The 24,490-nt window shown below is 38.0% G+C and overlaps 3 protein-coding genes across 3 annotated transcripts in view; 2 read left to right on the top strand and 1 right to left on the bottom strand.

Moving 5' to 3' along the window:
* Nucleotides 1–24,490, top strand: part of ephx2 (epoxide hydrolase 2, cytoplasmic) — a 129,647-nt gene that overhangs the window by 83,525 nt on the left and 21,632 nt on the right. The window lies entirely within an intron of this gene.
* rp1l1a (rp1 like 1a) lies at nucleotides 766–15,301 on the bottom strand. The gene is made up of 4 exons (XM_073869899.1): nucleotides 14,891–15,301; nucleotides 10,324–10,966; nucleotides 7,846–8,023; nucleotides 766–7,604 (listed from the first exon to the last, which is right to left on the bottom strand). The coding sequence occupies exons 2-4, from the start codon at nucleotides 10,942–10,944 to the stop codon at nucleotides 2,182–2,184; spliced, it is 6,222 nt and encodes a 2,073-aa protein (XP_073726000.1). The 5' UTR covers nucleotides 10,945–10,966; nucleotides 14,891–15,301; the 3' UTR covers nucleotides 766–2,181.
* Nucleotides 16,233–18,541, top strand: c7h8orf74 (chromosome 7 C8orf74 homolog). The gene is made up of 4 exons (XM_055172508.2): nucleotides 16,233–16,315; nucleotides 16,552–16,732; nucleotides 17,348–17,736; nucleotides 18,327–18,541. The coding sequence occupies exons 1-4, from the start codon at nucleotides 16,271–16,273 to the stop codon at nucleotides 18,525–18,527; spliced, it is 816 nt and encodes a 271-aa protein (XP_055028483.2). The 5' UTR covers nucleotides 16,233–16,270; the 3' UTR covers nucleotides 18,528–18,541.

Below are 24,490 nucleotides of genomic sequence, written 5' to 3'. Positions count from 1 at the left end.
TATTATTATAATTTTGATAGTTTTAAGTGCATTGCTGTCAAAAGAGTCCATCCTTATCCATATGAAATTCTCATTGACCCTGTCTGTGAAACCCAGGTTAAGGTCTCACAAACTCCTGATGAGAGTTGGAGCAATAAAGTTTGATTTTATTTATTGATATCACTTTAATTTCAATCTTTGACATGATCGTACTTGGTCAATATTAAAGATATCAGGATTATATTTTCACTGAATGTTCTTTACATTATGCAGGATGTTTTTAGTAAATATCACAAAAAATGACTTTAGCTGGGTTTACAAAGGCAGGGTCACAAATTCTCGTACAGATATTTTCATGCCTACAATAAAAGGTGTGAGATGACAAACTCACGGCACTGAATAGAGTAGTGGTTCTCAAACTGGGGTCCGGGGCCCCCAGGGGAGCCGCGAGATGGTGGAAGGGGGGCCCCAGTTTTATGACATTTTATAAAATACATTATTTATCATGAATTCTGTGAAATTAAACCTAAAAAAATAAGGCAGCACTACTTTGTATAAGTTAATGTTTTGTTTAATTAAAATGTGAAGTTTTAGAACTGTTTTTCTTTGGGGGGGCCGCGAAGGAATGCATCGTACACAAAGTGGGCCGCACGCTGAAAAAGTTTGAGAACCACTGGAATAGAGGACTAACAGTGAAGTTGACTACTCCTTCAGGTCAACTTCTGCCAAAGCAAAGAGAAACTATTTAAATCAAGTAAACTTGAAAAATAAAATACCACACAACAGTTTAATGGCACAGATGTTTATAGGAACTCTCAGGCCATGTGCCATGATATTTGTTATATGGTCACAGTAAGACATGAAAGCACATTCATGACGCAGGTTAAGTGTAATTACACACTTCTGGTTTAGCACGAACTCAAACATGTTGCACGAAAACAGAGTTGCATTTATTCATTCCAATTAAAAATAGCAACATACAACATTATCGGTAAAGGATGCTTAAAATACCAGACATAGCAAGATGTTGTGGGATGTGAAATACTATCAGTAACCAAACATGTGTAATTTAAAAAGAACATAACATGAAAATCTGACTTTTTCCATGTTTAAGTGCTATAATTGGGAGAGAGAGAGAGAGAGAGAGAGAGAGAGAGAGAGAGAGAGAGAGAGAGAGAGAGAGAGAGAGAGAGAGAGAGAGAGAGAGAGAAAATAATTGACAGTACAATCGAGTTTCAATTTCAACCAACTACCATTATGGTGATCAGTGTTTGCATTTCATCAGCTCATTTGCATTTTAAAGGACACACCTAAAAACATTTTACATTTTTGCCCACACCTACAAAGTGGCAATTTTAACATGCTATAATAAATTATCTGTGGGGTATTTTGAGCTAAACTACTCTGGGACAACAAAGATTTATTTTACATCATAAAAAAGTCTTGTGAAATGTCTCCTTCAATAAAAGTCCATTTGGAATATACAGTTATGAGAAAAGGCTTTCACGTTGCTGCTGATTTCACTGATCCAAGAATCTCATATGAATCTAGCTTATTATTAAAATATCTTATTATCATTACATATTTTATTTTCGTAACCTTATTCATAACATAATAAGCCATCTTTTGCGTATAAACTTATCATACTGTTTCTATACTGCATACCCTTTATAATATCTTTCAGCACCCTGAGAAGTATGAATGAATGAAGTACAGTATTTTCTTCTTTGTATTTGAATCCACACTGCAAGTTAAAATATTTTAATTGTCAATAAAAATCCAGTACTTGTGGCATTTTGGGTGAGTTTCACTAAAACAATACCTTTAAGACATTAACAAAGAAAGAACATACAATATAAATATCTTCTGTAAAGTTTTCTTTGTAGCAGACAGACTCACTCATAATATCAGATATCATCATAATATTCTTCAGTTTCTTTTGTTTAAAGGTTCTGTTTTTAATCTTAGGTGAGATCTGCCATTTAGTCAGTCCATTGCCAATGTCCTTATGGTGTCCATGAAACTCACCGCTCTGTCTGATGGCTGTATAGAAATCATTACGCTGTCTCCTTGACTTTCAAAATGTCTGTCTCAATGTTCTCTTTTTTTCTCATCCCCTGCAGTATCCTTTCCACATCTTCAACCTTAGCAATGTCTCAATCTTTCTTCTCATTCTCTTCTACTAAGGATCATCCTTAATAATTATCCATCTAATTTTGCTTCCTCATCAATGTCTTTATTCCCAGGTTCTCCATCTGTATCTTTCCCATCCTCTTCTTCATCATAAGCTTCACCACTACATCCATCCACTTCATCTTTTGTCTTATGGTCTGCACAAACATCTTGGTTATCTTTGTCAATGGCCTCCATGTTGTCTTCTCTCTCAAGATCTTGAACCTTATTGCTATGGCTGATACTCACTTCTTCCACTTCTTCACAAAGCACCTCCGAGTCGTTGTCTTCTTTATCACCTGTGCAGATCCTGTTGGCAGTGGTTTGATCTTTCACCTTCTGTTCGGTGGGTCTGGCTGGATCCTTTTTCATTTGTAGTATTTTTCGCAGATCGAATTCCATCATAACAGGGGCCAAGCTCAAAGCCTCAGACCGCTGGACCGCTTTGGACGCCATTTTCTTTTTCATACAAGCGTCACACGGGCAGTATTCATCATCGCTGCGCTGATCGCTATATTCTGTGCCAGACGCTGTGTAGTTGTCCTCGCTCAAAGTGATAGATGTGTTGCGCATCACCCGAAGACGTTTGCGCCTCTGTTGGGTTTGCACAGTAGACTCTCTAGACAAAACTTGTCCTGGTGGTTTCGGACCCCTGCCGGCTCTACCTTGGAGTTTTTGGAGTTCTCGGTTAATGCTCGATTGAATCCGTTTATGTACCTCCGCTTTCAGTTCACCGATCATTGTGTTAAGCATCTCTGTGTCGTCCAAATCCCACTTTACTCTGAACTCGGCCATTGCGTCTGCATAATGTAACATGAACTGTTTTTCTAGTTTCTTCAATAAGCTCAGCATCCAAACGGGATTTGGGTCTTGTGAAATTCTTTTAGTAAGTGGAGCTCTCTGAACAGATGGTGGAGTTCCCGAGCTTGCATTTTCTGAAGATTTCATCACATCGCTTTCTTTTCCTGAGCTTTTGTTAGAAGACTCCTGTTGTGTTTGATCATCTTCTTTAGTGGCAGTATTTTCCTGGGTATCATCTATGTCTTTATTCACTGCACTGCCCTGGACTCGCTCTGCAATATCTGGAGTTGTCGGATCAGAGAGGACTTTAGAGGCATCTATACCTTCACATGGGTCAGCTGTAGATGTTTTTTCATCTTCCATCAAAGCCTCATCTTTGTCTTGTTTTAAGGCCTCATGTAATGGTGATATTTTACTTTGCGCCATCTCTGATTTTTCTACTACGCCTTTAACAGATCCCGTAGAGCCGCTGCTAACATCTACTCCAGATGAAGACTGCAGGTTCAATTCATCTTCTGCTGACTGATCTTTCTCGGTTTGCTTATTCAGCTCATCCTCAGAAGGCTCTTGTAGCCATAGCGACTGTAGGATGGTCGTGACTTCATTATATTTTGAATGTGTATCATTTTTAGAGTCTGAGTCAATCAGTTGTAAATTCGCAAGGCAGTCGAGAAGCCCCTGTGCTGACTGAGTTAATCTTCTGCCATGCACAGGGGAGACCTCAGGTAAACTACTGCATCTGTTTAGTTTTGGACTCAGTAAAACTTTCATGACCTGAACAGACTGACGCTGTTTTTCTACACACTCTTTTTTGGTTAATATTTGAGGACTAGAATCCAGTTGGTTTAATTCAACTTGTGGTCTTTTATTACACAACTGTGCCTCAACACTGTTCTCCAGCTGACCTGCTTGATCCTTGATTTCCTCCTCATGAGGTTCTTCGACCTCAGTTACGCTTTCTGGTTCCTTACTCTTGTCCCTTGAAACTTCCTCTTCACATTGAGTCTCAGTAATATTTTTAGTCATTTCCACATCTATTTCATAAGCAGGCCCCTCAATAGGATTGTTTCTAAGCCACTCATTAACAACTTCTGTAGGAGAAGCGTTTGGTAAACAAGATGGCATGATAGTAAACTGTTCCTCATTGTTGTGCTCTGATGCGTTGCTGTCTTCCCTGTGTTTTTTACGACTGCATTTATTGACATTTTTGCTGGAGGCGACTGACTTTGATCCTTTACTTGTTGGATTTGCAGTGGCAACTATCTCTCGTAACAGATCTGCTGCTGAAACGGCTTGTGATGAAACGCTATCGCTCGAGTCTGATGATTTATATTTGTTTTGTATTTCTTGTGTCAGGCCTCTACACTTTTGGAAAACATCAGACATCTCCACTGAATTTGGTCTGGATGCGTCTTCTTTTACCAATGTCTTGTCTGGCTGAGATGTTTTGTGGCTGTCTTTATTACAATGTGAGGAACACTTGGATATCTTTTCAGTCTCTTTAGTAGTTTGATTGTTTTTGGGCTTCTCTGAATGTTCAGAAGCCCGTGAGGATTTTAAACAACCACTTGCTGGCATAGTTTCATTTTTGTGATGTTGTGAAGGGATCTTGTTGGATGCATTGTCCTTGTCAGTCATTTCCACTTGGCTGGTGATTCGCTCACGTCCTTTCATAACCGTGTTTTTTTTACTTCCCCGGCTATGTGAAGATGACACTGACAGAGGACTCAGAGATGAGGCTCTGATGTTGTTGCCATTAAATTGGGTTCCATGTCTTGTCTTCGGATCCGCTGACCTGACTCTTGCAGCTGAGACTGGTGAGAGTGTTTGCAGAGGAGTCTTGCGATGAGACTTTTCTGATATTGTAGGACTCATTGGCATTTCCTTAATATCCACACCATTTACAACCACCAACTTACACCCAGCAATCTCTGTGGTGATTGATATATCACTGGTGGATTGTTCTTCAAGGTCATCACACTTGTGTTCTTCAGGTAGGCCGAGAGATACAGATGCTGTTGAGGTTGGGCTCAAAGGCTCATCCAAATGTAATTTTATGTGATTGTCAAGCTGTGATTTTTCTGACAATCTCTTCACATCTCTCTCCTTGGATTCATCTTTAACATCCTCTTTTTGACTACTCGAAGAGGTGTGACAATGACAATTACTGGATCTTTGCGATATTTTAGAGTTGACTGACATCCCACTTGATGTCCTGCTTTTAGTCTGCTTAACTTTAGTGTTGGATGACTTGGGTCTGCTTGGGGATGGAGACCTCCTGGGCAATGGAGAGGTCACAGTTAAGGTATGTTGTGTCACGTCTTTGTCATCCCTCATTTCTTGGGATGCAGGAGCATGAGGGGTTGATAGTTTGATGGATCGGTCAGAACAGGCGATAGACTTTCCTGAAATCACAGAAGTCTGAGACATTGCTTTTTGAGAGTTGGCTCTCTTTGACACAATTTCTTCTTTTTTATCATGTGCTGAGGTAACAGTGTTTTCTGGATGGTTACGGCTTGATTCGTGGGACCTACAGGACTTTACACTAGGCACTCTCTCGTTAGATTTTGTGGCAGAAACATCATTACGGTTGTCTTTGTTTTGCATGTGTGAATGTTTCCCAGATGCCTTCACACTCGCTTTTGTCTTTATTAACTTGCAACAGGTTTTGACAGAGCTCTTTGTTTCCTGTGATGTATGGTGTAGGTGTTCAGAGGATGGGTTTGATTTATTGGACATGGCACCGACTTCTTCAGTTAAACCTGTGTTGAGTCCACAGTGATTATCCAACATGGTAGATATTTGTGCAGCGGCAGTTTGTGATTTATCACCCTGAGAATGAAGTAACTTTGATGGCAATTCCTCTAAATCATTTGAAGTAGACGAGCTGGGTGTTCTCACCTGCTCTGAATAAGCAGCCTTTGATTTATGGTACGTCATATGGTGCGATGAAGCTGATATATCCAAATTTGTACACATTGGGCTGACTGATTCCTCTCGTGGTTTTACATCAACTTCTGCTCTTTCTGACAGACTTGACACTAGTGTTGGTTCTCGATATGAACACATGCAGCTTGGTTCCGATTTGGTTGCAGATGCCAGTGATTTCTCCAACACGCCACTCTTGGTAATTTCTTCAGCAGTTTCCACTTCTGACTTCCCAATAGGACACTTTTCATGATCGATGCAGTTTGACCGTTTTGACAGGGTAGTCTCAGAACGTTGCCTTGTGGTTTCCTCATCTGATGCATAATTATGAAGAGTTTCACAGTTTTGAGCATTTGTAATTTTCTTAGCCATCTGTGATTCTGAATCCTTGGGATTCCCCAGTCCTTTACACCACAAGCACACACTTGCCTCGCCAGATTTTTCCTGCAGGTCTGCAGTTACTGACATAGCACTTAAAGGTCCATTTTCTTGCATGTTGTCATCCTCACATCTATCCTCAGCCTGTCGCTGCCTACCAGATGCGAATGAACTTAAGGTTTTAGTTTCACAATGACATACACAGGATCTGGAGGAGACGTTTAAAATTGCAGACGAATCTACCCTGTGATCCACCACCCCGCCTGGCTCTACTGGTGCCATTAAACTAGTTGTATATTTTTTGGATCTTAAAGAATGAGAAGCACATTTTGATGCCTTACTAGGAGGTCTAGGGGATAAATTAGATCTTGGTGAGGTCCGGCAGGCACGACAATGAATGCATTTGGACCCAGTATCACCTTCAACATGGTCACTCTGAGACCGGTTTGAAGCTTGTGAGATGCTTGGAGGCAGGTCATCGTAATCATCATCCAGATTGTCCTTTAAAGACTCATGCACTTTGGGTGAGTTGTTGACCGTGAAGATGGCCCGGTCCTCTGTAATCTTATAATGCGTTGTCGGACAAAAACATTTACTTTTAGTGTTACTCTCACAGTCGTCCTCCCGTGACCTCCTGCTTGCTGATATTTCACTGCGATTGCAGCAACGACTTCTTGCGCAGTACTCCACTCTCGTGTCGCCTTCCTCCACAGTTTTCTCCACCACATGCTCTGTGTATTCCTCACTGGAATGAGAAATCGTATGCGTGCTATCCACTGATGTCTTTTTGAATGAAACTTTTTGAGAAGATCCACTGGAACTTGGTGATTTGCAGCCCCCTGGGCTTTTGTGCATGGGGTTTTTCCAAATGTCATATTCTTGGCAGTGGTTGCAACAGTTCTGACAAAGCGATTCCTCAAGACGCTTCTCATGCATCTTTGTAGCAAAGGTCTCCTCGGTCTCGGATTGACAGATGGAGTCTGGCTCTGAATACTCAGCTTTAGCCTGATGATAATGCTGATTTCTTTCTTTCACAGAGCCGCCGTTGTTCAGTTTCTTGATCTCAGTGGACCATTGGAGTGTCTCGTTGCTGAAGAGTCGAAAACGAACGTTCATCTCAACAGAAAGGCTGCCGTCTTTGTTAACAAGTACTCTCTTCTGAATGTCATCGCTCACCGCTACTTCTTTAATATAGGGACAGGTGCTGACGCAGGCAGACTGTCCAGGTGTCGTGCATAATTCATTCTGGTAGGACTTTTCTGAAGAAAGAGAGAATCTTGTCGACCTTGTACTAGAGTCTGATCTTGGATGGATGATGCTTTTCTTTGTTTCCAGGCCAAAGTTAACTGCAAAAAATAAAAATAAAAAAGCTTTTGGCATGCATTCCCCCACAATAATTATAATTCAAATGACCTCATCAAACAACTAATTTATAAAAAGGTTCTTGATTCATCCGTGTTGCATAACAAAGCTTGGAGATAAGTGTTTGTTTTATAGTCTATTATTAAAGACACGTGGGTAGATAGAGTTAATCGCTGTTATGATTCACCCATGCACACAATAAGGTAAAATATTTACAGCGTTTACCATTCTTTTTGCTTTCGTGGCCTTCACTGCAGACACTGGACCGAGATCTTGTTCCCATTCCCGGGAGCCTTTCATCCGAGAGCTTCTTTGAGTTCTCCATGAGCAGAGGTCTGAAGGGTTCTCGACCCACACACACCAAAACACTGGGACACTGCATTAGACTTTGAATACTGTCAATCTATAGAGAAAAATGAACAGACATCAGACAAGTGACATAAAACAAGCTAAGATAAATGTTTAATGCCTCTGTTTCAAATGGCATCACATACAGTCTACATAAGCAGCTGCTTTCAAAGACAACATCCTAACTGCAATGTATCCTCATATATCCTCATAGAAATGATCTGCTCACATACTGTAGACAAGTTTCATAATAGTCACAATATATCAAAAATGGACAAAAAAACACACAAAAAACAAAGTCTGTTGATAAAACAGAGAATTGACCTGATAATGAAGTATACAGTATGATGCCTCCTCATATGAGACTAAAATGTGACCCTGGACCACAAAACCAGTCATTTTTTGAAATTGAGATTTATACATTTACACATAAATAAGCACTGATGTATGGTTTGTTAGGATAGGGAAATATTTGGTTGAGATACGACTATTTGAAAATCTGGAAACTGAGGGTGCCAAAAATCGAAATATTGTGCAAATGTAACGCTCTCTCATGAGAATTCAAGTTGGCTAATGTGTATTAATTCATATGATCACATTCGTAAGTTTTGGTATGATTAGCCTTGACCCCTGTGACGTTGGGGTTAGGGGTTGGGTTTCATCGTTGTTTTTTTCATAAGAATAGTATTTTGCACGATTAACTTCGTATGAACTGATACGAATTAGCCAACTCGTAAAATATGTACGATTTCATGAGTTCACACTTACAAATAATTCAGAACAAAGTTATTAATGTGCGTATTTAGCGTGCTGTCCGAGGAGAGGGCTCCGAGCTCGTTAATGGACTGAGCCCGGAGCGCTTCCTGACGGGGAGAGGGTTCCGGGCTTAGCCTTAGGCCCGAACCCAGAACAATCCCCCCTAAAACGCTTCCCCGCCAATGACGAGTATTTCTGTCTTTCCGCAATACCGCTATTATCCACCAGGTGGCGCCCTTCCGCAACTTTTTAAACCCGGAAGTATTGCCCTATGGAAAGCAGCTGCGTGTCCGTGTCTGTTTTAAAGATCGCTCTAAAAACTCTATGAAACTCGGGAACTCTATGAAAAGGTAGGATGAAACATTTTTTTCGTTTGAAAGCAGAGGGTCTGTTCTTTCATTTGATATATTGTTAAAGAATAACATTTTCTGGAAGGCATTAAACTTTTGTGAAAATCATAAAAAACGCTGGCGCTGGCTGGCAACTTTTTTTAAAAACGCTGGCGGTGAAAGAGTTAAAGTTGTTCAAAATGAAGTCGTTAGCAACACATATTACTAATGATGAATAAATTTTAAATATATATTTGGTAGGAAATTTACAAAATATCTTAATGATCTTAATGATTTTTGGCATAAAATTACTTTAAAAAGTCAAGCCAGGGTCAGTAAATAAACACATCAAATATGACCCTGCATGTGAAAAAGTATTTTTTTAGATTTACTCTTTTCTACGTCAAATCAATCTACACAATTTAAAGAAAGTTTAGTGAAAATATAACCTTAATATCTTTAATATTGACTGAGTAAGATCATGTCAAAGATTGAAATCATAGTGAAATGAATGGTTGATGCTTGTTATCTCAGAATTTTTGAGACATGGTCTTCGAATGGGTTTATGATAAAAGAGACGTTACGTTTGCAAGATCCTCGCAATCTCATGTGTAATCAGAGTTTAGTCTTAAATTAGTCTTGCAAATGTCTCTTTTATCTTAAACAATTTCGACGTGTGCAGCAGGCACTTATTTTGAGATAATGCATGATGCACATGATTCACATGACGCAACAAACTCATATTTTGACATGACAAGCAACACACATGACACTCCGAACACATATCTTGAATTCACTAACATCGAGAAAAAAGTCACCGGCCGGCACTGGTCACTCCCCTGACTCTTTCTTTATGTTTACAGAGGCTTACGTTTGCTTTTGAAAGGAAGCAACATCAATCAATTTTTTTTTATTTTATGAGACATTCATGTGATCTTTGTTTTTTGGAGAGCACCTGTCTTGTTTTTTACCCTGTCAGCTAAAAGGAGTTCTGATAAAAAGTCATTAGTCACAGCTCCTCCTATTGCTTCAGAAACATTGTTTCCAAAACTGATTGACCATAAAGAAACGATGGCTGCATTCAGCCAAGCAAATGCCATTAAGATAAATGGGAATGCTAAATGGATCTGTCTTTAAGAGATATATCAAATCAGACCAGCAGTAAACACAACTATCCCCAAAGCCATTATAATGTTACTCATCTCACAAAAATCATTGGGTCTGTGGTTTTGTCCCTCCCTTTTAAAACACTAATAAAATCCCCACTGACCTTGCGTCCCTCCAGGGTGTAAAGTTTCTTCACGTGACATTGCATGAGTTCTGAAACCTCCTCTATGAAGACACGTAAACTGCGAGCGGTTCTTCTACTCAGAAGGATGGAGCGTCTCACAGCAGGGTCGTTGTTCTTTACCAGTATGATCCTTTTTGGATGTCGATGGTGGTTCTGGTGACCATAGGGGGCGTCCTCGGGTCGAGAGGGTTTCCTGCGAACGTTGTGATGATGCCAGACTGTCGCACTCTTACCCATGGCTTCAATGTTGATGGGGTTCACGTGGCGGCGGTCGGAGCACAGGTAACAGCCACCGTCCTCTAACTGCTCTAAATGTTTAATGCTGTGGGTGCCCCGGGGTGTCGTGATGGTCCGCACTCCAAAAGATAGAGGGACCTTTTGGGAAAGGTCATCCAATAATGCATCAAAGCATTTGAAGCTGCGTTTGTGAATGGCCATCTTGACGCCTTTGAACCGAGCGTCACCGCTCTTGTAAAAGGTGATTCTCTTAGCTGGTGTGGCCGAGGTCAGATTGGAGGTGATGGAGGACGCTGGAGGCTGAGGTAACTGCTGAGGTTCATGGGTATCATCACAGAAGAAACCTGCAGTCGCTCTCTGCATCTCTCATCCACGTCACTTCAAACTGAAGAGTAAAGTGAAAATGACAACATATGAAACTAACACTTCTCAGTCAGCAAACATTTAAAATTCAAACCCATTGCAGTGCATTACAAGGTATACACTTTTTTTATCAGTGTGTATTCCCTGGGTTCGAATCCATCACCTTTTGCATTATTAATGCAATGCTCTACCACTGAGATACACCGGAGCACATTTATGCAAATGTCAAGTTTTTACCAAACATGTTTAACCAAATGATATTTCAGAAATCAGTATTAGCTGCTTTAAATACCCTTGTGAAGTATCTTAAAGTTTAACCATTTATTAATTATTTTCCATTTTTCTTTCACAACCATAAGGTTTTTTTCTTTCTTATAATTAATATTTAGTTTTTCAAGAGTCATCCCTTTCTATTTGTCTATTGGTCAAGACAATCTCCTGAAAATTTTGACTGTGGCATGGTTGTTGGTGCCAGACGGGCCGGTCTGAGTATTTCACAATCTGCTCAGTTCCTGGGATTTTCACGCACAACCATTTCTAGGGTTTACAAAGAATGGTGTGAAAAGGGAAAAACATCCAGTCTGTGGCAGTCCTGTGGGCGAAAATGCCTTGTTGATGCTAGAGGTCAGAGGAGAATGGGCCGACTGATTCCAGCTGATAGAAGAGCAATTTTGACTGAAATAACCACCTGTTACAACCAAGGTATGCAGCAAAGCATTTGTGAAGTCACAACGCGCACAACCTTGAGGCGAATGGGCTACAAGAGCAGCAGACCCGACCGGGTACCACTCATCTTCACTACAAATAGGAAAAAGAGGCTACAATTTGCACAAGCTCAGCAAAATTGGACAGTTGAAGACTGGAAAAATGTTACCTGGTCTGATGAGTCTCAATTTCTGTTGAGACATTCAGATGGTAGAGGCAGAATTTGGTGTAAACAGAATGAGAACATGGATCTATCATGCCTTGTTACCACTGTGCAGGCTGGTGCTGGTGGTGTAATGGTGTGGGGGATGTTTTTTTTTTTGGCACACTTTAGGCCCATTAGTGCCAATTGGGCATCATTTAAATCCTACATCCTACCTGAGTATTGTTTCTGACCATGTCCATCCCTTTATGACCACCATGTACGCATCCTCTGATTGCTACTTCCAGCAGGATAATGCACCATGTCACAAAGCTCAAATCATTTCAAATTGGTCTCTTGAACATGACAATGAGTTCACTGTACTAAAATGGCCCCCACAGTCACCAGGTCTCAACCCAATAGATCATCTTTGGGATGTGGTGGAACGGGAGCTTCGTGCCCTGGATGTGCATCCCACAAATCTCCATCAACTGCAAGATGCTATCCTATCAATAAGGGCCAACATTTCTAAAGAATGCTTTCAGCACCTTGTTAAATCAATGCCATGTAGAATTAAGGCAGTTCTGAAGGCAAAAGGGGGTCAAACACAGTATTAGTATGGTGTTCCTAATAATCCTTTAGGTGAGTGTGTATATATACAGTATACATATCTGGCTAAAAGGAATGTTGTAGTGTTCCAGGTATATCATTCATGCACATGAATGTTACAGAAACTGAGTTCATGCAGCTCTCTAACCACTAATCAGATCCTTTGGTAGCTAATGATAGAACCAAAAGCTTCTTTAATCATCTTGAGATCTCACTGAACTCTACAGAAGCGTTAGACACACAACAGCAAGACCAGGATTGCATAAACAGAGATGTGCAGAACAGTACAGTCTGCTTCTTGATACCCAAAGAATCCTTGAAGTTTTTGTTACAAACATGACATTCAAAATTTGATGCACTAAATATTACAATTCAAAACACTTCTGCTCAGAGATTCAGCCCAGTCAATATAATAAATATTCTGCACTTAAACTTGCAAGGTTTTCAGTATAACACAAAAGTCAACTGAGAACAATTTAACATGTGCCTTTCTTTACTACAAGGAAAAATTGCACCATAAATATGACTCATGCTTATATATTACAAGCCCCCTGTGAATCCATATCACAGCTCTGGGTGAGGAAGAGGAGTACCTATTAACATTTTCTTTTCTCTTTTGGTCTGTTTGGAGCTTGACAGTCGCTATTATAAATTTCCTTTTGTGTTAATAAAATGTGCTTAAAAATGTTTGCAAAACGCATATACACGGGCAATATGAGGTGGAAACTATGAGAACATTTTATTTTTGTTTTAAACTGGTTTTCAACATAACCTGGTGGGGGAAATATCATGAAAATCAGACTTTTTCCATGTTTAAGTGCTATAATTGGGTCCACAGAGCTTCTATAGACAATGTGAAAAAGATCAACCCAGTAACTTAGTTTTAATAAATTGTCTGCAAGCATGCGGAAAAATAGGTAATTGAAATTTGGCTCCCCTTGTGATGTCAGAAGGGGATAATGCCGCCCCTTACTCTGCACTATTCAAGCACGATACTGCCATTTAGTGCAGAGATAAACTAATTCGCATTTAAAAGGAAATTTTTGCTCACATAATTTTAACATGTTATAATAAATTATCTGGTATTTTGAGCTACAATGTCACATACGTACTCTGGGGACAACAAAGATTTATTTTACATCTTAAAAAAGTCTCGTGAAATGCCCCCTTTCAATTAAGTGACTGCAATCAATAATAAGACAATGCTAATGCTAATGTTCCCATTAATATAATATGCAATGCAGGTATTATGAATCTGTAATGCCAACATACAAAGAGCTAAACTTGTTATAGAAGTGACAGAAGTGTTTTCTGTAAAATTATATTGTGTTTTTGGAAATTAAACTTTTATTTTACTCTTACTGTAGAACAACTTACAACTTTAATATCTCAGGATAATAAACATTACATAATTCATTACTAAGGTCTGTATTTATTTAAGACATGCCATCCAGTGTGAGTAACTGTTGTATTGCCAAAGCATTGGCTTAATGTAATCTCAGACATCCTTTACAGTGACCCACTATATGTTATGAGAACATGGATACAATTATGTCACCCTGTTATGTACAAGTCCTGTTTAGTTTGGACAATACTGATTCATCCTATACACAGCAGCCACAATGCCCTTAAATATACATGTAATCGAATTTACCCTGCATGGTTTGCTTCACAAAATGAACAATTTTGGTAGAAAAGTTTATATTCTTGAGGGAATTTCTTTTCTTACGAAATTCAACACACAACAAGTTTTAATTAGAGCTAATTAGCTAAACTATTATGAGAGGTGTGCACATATTTGACACTAATGAGAAAACTGTAAACCCTCGAGGTTCACTTAACACTTTAATGTGTTACACATGATTAATAACTGAGAACCAGTGGGAGAAACCTGCGATCTCACATTGTCAGATACTGAAAAACATTTCAGACTCGTGGGATACAGCAGATTTATCACCTCTACTTATGAGAAATCACAGTGATAAACACAGATATTTATACACAATGAAAACAGATTATAGTTGTAGTGTATAAAGACACTATTTTATTGTTATCCTAATAATAAAGAGAAGTGGGTCATCAGTTAAAAACAGGAATAAATAAACTGGGAATTTAAAACTTCTGCTAATAAATAACCTACTACATGAAGAAATAATGAATAATGCCACAGCACCTAAAAACAACTAAAATAACATGACATTAAAATAATTGTAAAATTGCTACATAATAAGAAATGCTTTAAATCAGCCTATAAAGAAAATGGCAGATAGACTTACATGATCTGCAACTTTACATGTTTATCGGTCACTAGTATAATAACTAGTACTCCATACAAATGTGTTTTGATCATAAAAGTTTAATTTCTCAATGCACAGACATCACTCTCCACTCGAAAAACATCTAACAGGCCTTTATATTTTACCAGTTACTCTTCACTAAAGACATCATGTCCTAATTCCACACGTTGTATCTCAGGTCTCATTGGCTTACCCTGTGAGCACAGATTCATTCTCCTCCACTGCCAAATCCTCCAAACTCTGACAGTACTGAAGTAATCCAGCGTAAGAATTCAGCACGCTCATTTACATTGAAGAAGGCTCTCCTCTCTGGCTCACACAGGTGAGAATAAAACAGCCACAGCGTTTGAAAGCATGGCATCCCACTCTCTGAGGATTGTCACTTCCCACCCACATCGATGAACCACAGACACACCACAGCCGCATGTTGTCACGGTCGTTCACTATATTAGGCTTATTATCACAGGCAAACCTTCATCTGTGGAGGAGGAGGAGAGACTCCTCAAAAAGAGGATTATACTGTGGGGCCATCTGTGCCAAATGGATTTAACTCTTAGCTGTCCATAAAATGAGCAGTTCATGGTTCAAGAGACATGCACTGGGTTTCTCACATGCATAACTTAATTTATGCATGTGGGATTCGAACCCATGACATTTGCACTATTAAAGCTGTGCATACTCTACAAACTGAGCTATAATGGCTGTGTTATTTTTGACCCATAATGGATAAATATTGGACAGAACACGTGCTGGGTTATTTAAACCCAACTGCTGGATTATTATACACCATGGTTGCATAACAACAACCCAACATTGGGTCATTTTTAACCCAGCACAAGATAATTTTTAACCCAGCACGTGTTCTGTCGAATGTTTTTTAGAGTGTACAGGAATACAATTTAACAGTGTATGTTTTTGCATGTGACAATATAAACACTTTTACCTAATTTAATCATAAAAAATGAAATGAATTACAATGAAATGCATATACATGATAAATTATAATAAAGTACTTACATGTGGGTAAGTACACATTACATGAAATTTTGAAATGAAAATCAAATAGTACTTTTGTGTTCTCATTATGCATACTGTGAACTTAATGATCATTATGTAATTACATCACCCTTAAATTTGTATATTAAAAATATAACATAGACCTAACTTTTTTTAGGCCATTATGCATAGATTGTAAACAATATTAAAATATTTAAATAGCCCTTATAATTGTGCAAATAACATTTGAAGTAAAATTTATGCAATTTAAAGAAAAGAACACAAAACAATTAAGGCAAAAATGTAAAAGAATAAGGAAGTTACAATACAATCCTTTCAAAAGGAGTGATTTAACGCGTTTTAATATTCCTTATTCTTGGTAGCTTTATGACTTAAAAGTCCTTTCAATGTTTAAAAAAAAAAAATAATAATAATAATAATAAATCTTCATTTGAACTTTAAATTGGGTAGTACTTTGCTTAATCCGAGCCCACTTGCATTTATGTATGTAAAACTTAATACTAAACTCTAATACAAACGCCTTGCCCCTAACAACAGATGCAACAGCAGATACACAATGTCCTCCATAGATGAAACTTTACAGGAGATAACAAAAATGAAGGTAAACCTCCTCTCATTTACATATCAAATTACTAAATTCTCACACATATAGACACCATACATGCATATACGATAGATTTGAGAGCTTACCTGCGCGCGCACACACGTGTTGGTAAAGGCAGGGACAGAGGATACCGACCTAGATATTCTGTTGCGTTCAGAAATACAGTCACGAAATATCCCATAATTCAGTGTGATGTGTGTATGCATTGGGTGTATTTTTATGTATTATTTCAGAGAGATGTTGGTATCCAGCGTCTGTTCATTGGACAGAGTTTGATGGTGATGATAAACGGCAGTATTTACAATCAAGAGTTTGTGTATGAGAATGTGATGCACGCGCTCAAACGAGGGATGCCGAGGTCGAGCGTAAGTCAAGTGGCACTCGTGACCAAAGATCTCCTGCCTAAACTTAAAGGTGGGCTAATGCACCCTAATAATACTTTTTCTTTTATGCTAATTATCTCAAATTTATTGTGATTGTAACGTAACCAAATGTACGTTGTTTGCCAAATGTAAATTTGCGACCCCATTGTGGGCGTTACAGAGTAATGATGAGCCAATCACAGAAAGCCTACTTGTTTCTTCAGGTGTGTTCGATGTCATGCAGGGTTGCGCGGACTGATCGTCATATGACATCAAAGTACCGCGAGAGCGATACAGAGCCTTCTGCCTTGAATCACTCTCGTGATACTTTGATGTCATAATACAAGTTCGTAAAATATTACTACTTCTTCTACTACTTATTCATTTTAATTAAAAAAAGCATTTTGGGACCTGTATACCAACATTCTGATATTTATATTATTTTTTATATATTAGGAACAAATTAAAATATTAAAATATTATCAAAGTTATTAAATTAGAAAAATATTTGGTTTCTTTTAGCATTAAGTGGATGGGGTACTTACAATTTAGCATTTATACACAATTTGATTGCTTTGTTCACAATGTAAAGATTTATTATGTATGTTCTTATTATTAATTTGTGGTCTGTAATAAATGGGACAATCTCTGCTTTTTATATCATCAGGTTTGAAAACATCAGACGTTGTTTGTGTCATCAGGGATGAGTTGTCACAGATCGAGCCTCGTCTCTCCAATGGACATCTCGCTGTTCTCTTGGACTTCATTCTACAAACGTATGTTCCTCATCAACGCCTCTATCAGGCTTTTTTAAATGGTGACACAGGCCTCAGACACATCAGATCTGAATTTGAGATTAAAAGGGCACCTCATCCACCGGCTCTCTGTGAGGGAACAGATGCTGTGGAGCTGGAAGAGCGGCAGGTTTTTAAAGAGACTCGGTCCAAGAAAGAAGCAGAAATCATGAAACTAAAGGTGAAGACCGAAGCTCAGATGATGGCAAAGTTGCAGGCCAGTTTAAGTGATCTTCCACCTGAGGGCAACATGAGCAGACAGGTATAAGGTTTTTATTCCTTACAAAATCCATCAGTGTATCTCCAGGCTATTAGCAACCCACTGAGATTTAAGCCGGTGATTTGAAAACCTTGCCATTTTTGCTACACCATCTAAAAGCAACATAGAGCTGTTTCTGCTTTATATACCGTAGTTATCACCGTTCTGTTGATGCATATGCTAAACTCCATCCTTAATATCTTTAGATTCTGTGTGCTTTCAGATAAATGGATTAAAGGAACGCACCTAATAATTAAATTCTACAGTATAATGCACAACAACGACCGCACACTTTTTTTTCAGCAGGCATGGTGTTCAAAATCTGTTTACTCCATATTAAACATATTCATCATAAAAGAGATATAAATGAGGAACCTGCATTGTAGTGCTCTGTTCTCTTAATGAAAAACTAGGAAAGCAGATGGGTAACAAGCTTGAAGAGTTACCATACAAATGAGTTTTAACTAATCATACAATTGTTGTGTTTTTTTCTCCAGAGGAACAAGCTTGAATCATGCCTGATGGAAACTATCAAATATATTAACAATAAATGTTTTTTCGTGTATCATTTCACTCGGATATTTTCTCTTTAGGAGGTGGAGGAGTTATTGCACAGTTTTCTGCAGTCACAAGGACAAATTATACGGGATTGTTTGATGGAGGAAGCCAATCTCATGGACAACCTGCTGCATTTAAAACTGAGGCAGAAATCTCAGCTAACAGAAAGACACATCACAAATAATTTGGTTTCTATTGAACAACACTTTGTGCCAAACCCAACAAAAAATAAATAAGTTTGATAGACAAATGGTTGAATACTGATATTATAATGCAAAATAATAATAATATGTAGAATCTGATTCCCTTAAGGGCTTGCAAAAGACCATATGTGCCACGTGCTGGCAAAATGATTCGTTATGCGCAGCGTCTAATTTGGAGCTAGAGGCAAAAGAAACTATAAATGCTGATGTTGGTCAAAATTGAGTTAAAAAAAAAAAATAAGTACAATAAGGTCTCATCTAGCGATCGCAATGCTCTAAATAGTCATTAAACATCTTAAATGATCTTTATTTGTACTGTACGTTTTCTGAGGTGTACCATCCTAAATGCTTAATCTAATACAAAGATGCTTGTCCATCCACATGCATGCACATCTCATTATATTAGATCCTTGCATTACAGTAGATCTTAAAGGTGCAGTGTGTAATTTTTAGAAGGATCTCTTGACAGAAATGCAAAATAATATACAAAACTATATTATCAGGGGTGTATAAAGATCTTTTTATAATAAACCGTTATGTTTTTATTACCTTAGAATGAGACGTTTTTATCTACGTACACCGAGGGTCCCCTTACGTGGAAGTCGCCATTTTGTGACGCCATGTTTCTACAGAAGCCCTTAACGGACAAACTTTTTTACTAAGTTGTCTCCGACGATGACATGTTTTTCCGGTGGCGGCTACCGTAGCTTCTCTATGCATTTCAAAAGCGAGGGGTGAGCAGTGTACTGAGCTGTTGGTTGCAATTCACAACCTCACCACTAGAATGCACCTTGAAAGAAAAACATGTATTTTGTGTGCGCTATATCTTTTACAAGTAATTTTAAGATATGGATGGTGATTTTGCTTTTGAACCCTCAAAAAATCTAAAACTCGATATTTCTCAAAACTAACTTTGCTGACTATTAACTTCAAACAGGTGTAGCTTTGTCATTTTTTTTTCGTTTTGAAGTTTCTTTAATAGAGAATGTCTAAATATAAATAACTTATTTCATTCTGACTCAGCACGGGTCACATATGCACTACAGCTAAAATATCAACCATCAGCATTTCAGAAGTGAATCTTTAAACTGCTTATGCTGTAAATATATAAAGTGATTTAAGGCATACACTCCCACATTTAAAACCAAACCAGAACTGGGCTTGAAGTCAAACGGATATGGACAGTTTGGCAGTAAACTTTCAATACTCTTCAAATTTATGTACAATTTCATTAAGCCAGTATCAGACCAATTTTTTAAATTGAAGTTTGTAGCCAGTAAAATAATATAAAACGTTATTACATAACATCTAATTAATATAGATCGGAAATCATAAAAGCAGACAGAACAGACGGAGTGCATGTTCTGCAGCAACATCAAGAAAATTGTGCAACGCTGAAATAAAGAGTAGAAAGAAACAAAAGTATGATCAGTTTTGTTTATTATATCTATATATTTATATCAAAAGTATTAAAAGCTCTCAAATTGTATTCTCTAACCAGTATTATATTTATAACATTAGCTGGATAAATTGTACAAGATTTGTTTCAACACATGACCGAGTGTCATCTGAGAAGTTTGGCAAGGCCCATTCCCAGCTTTCCTAGATCCCCTGAAATAAAACAATATGATTAAAAATACATCATCAGTGATGTGTTTCCATGGAGACTACATATCATGCTTCAGGATGTGGTAACCAGGGAAACATGACATCTGATAAACATTGATCACAGGATTATATAACATGCATTTAGGCTTTAAAGCATAAACAAAAATCATTGGTGAGCATTTGTTAGCCACTCTCACATTCTGGGATATTCTCAGAGAAAGACAAAGGGAGAAAGTTGGCATTAGGAGTGACCTGGCATGAAGAAAAACTGATGTGCTTTGAATTTAAGAAAGCTTGAATGATACAGATTATTGCCCAACTAATCTTCTGTCCCACGGTCCTTAAGCTAGCCATCTTCTGCCAACAAACACACATCAGTGTGTTGAAAATACCTGAATATGGACACACAAAAAGCCAATTCAAGTCTGCCATACTTGAACTTAATTTTAAGCACCAATGTATTTAAAAGAATTGAAACATGCTGCCACCTTCTGGTCATGGATAGCCTATAAAAGTTTACAAATGTCCACAGAAAAGTAAAATCCATCACATTATGAATTATTGATCTTTGTAAAGTGAAGTAACCTTTAAAAAGTTCAAAAAAATAATTAAACAAATGTTTTAGTCAAACACCTCAACTTCAGTGTTGCATTACCTGCCAGTCTCATGTAAGATGTAGACAGTAAGCAAGTGTTTGCTCTGATTGGTCAGTCACTTTACTGTAAACCAGGAAGACACTTTAGTTACATCCACAATAGACATTAAGGGGGACATGTCTCCCCCAATAATCAGAAATGGCCAAATTGCTCTCCCTCAATATTTGATGTTTTTAATATACAGTGAGGAAAATAAGCATTTGAAAACCGTGGTATTTAGCAAGTTCTCCCACTTAGAAATCATGGAGGGGTCTGAAAAAAAAATCCAGAAATCACAATATATGATTTTTTTAACTATTTATTTGTATGATACAGCTGCAAATAAGTATTTATCTTATTACATCAGCTAGAATTCTGACCCCCAAAGACCTCTTAGTCTGCCTTTAAAATGTCCACCTCCACTCCATTTATTATCCTAAATTAGATGCACCTGTTTGAGGTCGTTAGCTGCATAAAGAAACCTGTCCACCCCATACAATCAGTAAGAATTCAACTACTAACATGGCCAAGACCAAAGAGCTGTCCAAAGACACTAGAGACAAAATTGTACACCTCCACAAGGCAGGAAAGGGCTACGGGGAAATTGCAAAGCAGCTTGGGGAAAAAAGCTCCACTGTTGGAGCAATCATTAGAAAATGGAAGAAGCTAAATATGACTGTCAATCTCCCTCAGACTGGGGCTCCATGCAAGATCTTAATGATCCTAAGAAAGGTGAGAAAATAGCCCAGAACTACATGGGAGGAGCTGGTCAATGACCTGAAAAGAGCTGGGACCACCGTTTCCAAGGTTACTGTTGGTAATACACTAAGACGTCATGGTTTGAAATCATGCATGGCACTGAAGGTTCCCCTGCTTAAACCAGCACATGTCCAGGCCCGTCTTAAGTTTGCCAATGACCATTTGGATGATCCAGAGGAGTCATGGGAGAAAGTCATGTGGTCAGATAAGACCAAAATAAAACTTTTTGGTCATAATTCCACTAAATGTGTTTGGAGGAAGAAGAATGATGAGTACCATCCCAAGAACACCATCCCTACTGTGAAGCATGGGAGTGGTAGCATCATGCTTTGGGGGTGTTTTTCTGCACATGGGACAGGGCAAATGCACTGTAACAAGGGGAGGATGGCCATGTATTGCGAGACTTTGGGGAACAACCTCCTTCCCTCAGTTAGAGCATTGAAGATGGGTCGAGGCTGGGTATTCCAACAAGACAATGACCCGAAGCACACAGCCAGGATAACCAAGAAGTGGCTCTGTAAGATGCATATCAAGGTTCTGACATGGCCTAGCCAGTCTCCAGATCTAAACCCAATAGAGAATCTTTGGAGGGAGCTCAAACTTCGTGTTTCTCGGCGACAGGCCAGAAACCTGACTGATCTAGAGAAGGTCTGTGTGGAGGAGTGGGCCAAAATCCCTCCTGCAGTGTGTGCAAACCTGGTGAAAAACTATAGGAAACGTTTGACCTCAAACAAAGGCTACTGTACCAAATATCAACATTGACTTTCTCAGGTGTTCAAATACTTATTTGCAGCTCTATCATACAAATAAATAGTGAAAAAATCATACATTGTGATTTTTGGATTTTTTTAGATTATGTCTCTCACAGTGGACATGCACAATGATTTCCATAATTTCTAAGTGGGAGAAATTGCAAAATAGCAGTGTGTTCAAATACTTATTTTCCTCACTGTAGATCAAACATCATGTGTCTCAATCATAAACACAGACACTTAACAGTTTGGTAATGGACTTTATCTATTACATTTAGTCACTTTTGGCAGTTTTTTAAACAAATTTTAAGCTGTTTTTTGTAAACTGCAGCAGAATAAATGCAAATAATCTTCTCTTTGAATGACTAATGGTTTCAATTTTATTCTTTCTAGAAGATTTAGGCTATTTGTTCTGGTCATTTATTTAGTCTAATTTGAATCAATAGTGAGTCTTCCATAAGGATCCAGTGGAACTTTCCTCCGGTTGTTTGTTTTTTAATCAACTAGCAAGTGTATTACAGTGCCTGAACATCTGTTCTTATTAAAGGTTTAATTTATTTAAAGGCATGAACTCATTAAATGTATAAACATGGACTGTGCAGTTGGCAGACCTGGGGAAACGTATATGTTTTCAAGAGCTTTTTCACACAATACCTGAATTCCCGAAGTGCATGTGAATTTTTAAATAAATGTTTCTTACTTGCTGAATAATCAGATTTGCGGCTCTTACTGCACATAAAATAATTTTTCAACATGCATAATTTTAGAGAAAATAAGCACAATTGCCTAAAACGCAATGAACATAAATACAAGACCATATTGACTAAAAGTGTCATTTTTGTTTCAAAGTCTTAATTGCTAAGATACTGTATATCTCCTGTGGCAACTTTCCCCGTGTGACAACTTGCCCCATTTTACATTTGTCGGTACAAGCGTGTTTTTAATTCATGCCAGTCATGCAAAAATATACATTTACGGGTCGTGTTGCAGTATCAAAGCAACAGTGAACTCAAGAGAGCTCCAGGCAATTATCTCACTTACAGTACTCACTCCCCCACAGTCTCAACAACAGCTTTCATAAAAATTTCATGCCTTCGTGCTTTGTGTTCAGCTGTGTGTGTGGTTCAGATCCACAGGAGAGAGTTACGACTGTTTCATCAAACTGTTTTCCAATAAAAGAGAGAGAGAACAGAGAGTTTTACACTAAAAGAGAGATTACGGAAAGATCTGCTGTGCTATTGCCCACATTTATTGTGTGAATGGGCTTAGGTTCAGGTTTAGGTTAAATCAGACTTAGAAGATAATAGGGCGGTTTCCCAAACAGGGATTAGACTACTCCTAGACTAAAACAAATGTAAGAGCTGTCCAAACTGAAAGCAACTTGCACTTATATATCTTAAAATGCATGAGTTTTGGCTCAAAAAGCAAAACAGTAATGTTTTTAGTAAGGCATGTTTGTTAAAACGATATATTTCCTAATTAAACTATAAGGCCTAGTCCTGTTTTAAGCTAACCCCTGTCCGGGAAAACATCCCAATAAAGGTAATTTCTAATCTAAACTAGGTCTCTAAGTATTGATTTGTGTTGTATTATTTTCTTTTATTTGGACATTTTTTTCTTTAATGCTGATTATTTTATTTTTTATTTTATTAAATAAATTCATTTAATTTTTTTATCATTCCGCTGTTTATTAAAATACTGCGATTGTACAACTTTACTGTTTACAGTCAGGATTGCATATCATTACATTTACTTCCATGCCTGATTTTTTAAAATTATTTAGACTATTTTAAATGACTAATTTTATCTCAATGACTGTTTCGCTTTGCTCTTAATATTGTACTGCTTCAAAATGTCAGAGCCTCTCATTAAACATTTCAATGAACTTACACCTTGTGCATATAAATGTTAAACTTGATTATAATCTTGTATATAGTCTTTGATGTCTTTAAATTAAAGCATGATTTTCTGTAAAGTATTATAAATGGCCTGTCCCAATGTGGTTCATTTAGTGACAAATAATGTAAATGTTCATTTATTTATCATGACAGTTTTCATTAGTGATAAGACCAGCATCTCTATCAGATGCTCCACACAGTGTCTATATGAGTATTTGGGTTTTCTCTGACCCCCGAGGGACAGAATTAAAGATGGACGCTTGTGTAATATTCCTGTGGCAGACTCTTGTGCTTTGCTAATCTAGTTTATTTCTCATGTGTTGACAGCAACTGCAGTGGATTTA

The sequence above is a fragment of the Misgurnus anguillicaudatus genome, chromosome 7 (genome assembly GCF_027580225.2).
Source record: "Misgurnus anguillicaudatus chromosome 7, ASM2758022v2, whole genome shotgun sequence".
Classification (NCBI taxonomy): domain Eukaryota; kingdom Metazoa; phylum Chordata; class Actinopteri; order Cypriniformes; family Cobitidae; genus Misgurnus; species Misgurnus anguillicaudatus.
Note: the sequence above shows the minus strand (reverse complement) of the source record. Positions and strands in the feature narration are given on the sequence as shown.

Bases quoted from the DNA above. Each gene is read 5' to 3' on its own strand.
- rp1l1a (XM_073869899.1), bottom strand. From the start codon at position 10,944: ATGCAGAGAGCGACTGCAGGTTTCTTCTGTGATGATACCCATGAACCT. The intron at 8,024-10,323 runs GTCAGTGGGGAT...TTTTCTCTATAG, and splicing joins ACACCCTGGAGGGACGCAAG to ATTGACAGTATTCAAAGTCT. The intron at 7,605-7,845 runs GTAAACGCTGTA...TATTTTTTGCAG, and splicing joins CCACGAAAGCAAAAAGAATG to TTAACTTTGGCCTGGAAACA.
- c7h8orf74 (XM_055172508.2), top strand. From the start codon at position 16,271: ATGTCCTCCATAGATGAAACTTTACAGGAGATAACAAAAATGAAG. The intron at 16,316-16,551 runs GTAAACCTCCTC...GTATTATTTCAG, and splicing joins AGGAGATAACAAAAATGAAG to AGAGATGTTGGTATCCAGCG. The intron at 17,737-18,326 runs GTATAAGGTTTT...TTTTCTCTTTAG, and splicing joins AGGGCAACATGAGCAGACAG to GAGGTGGAGGAGTTATTGCA.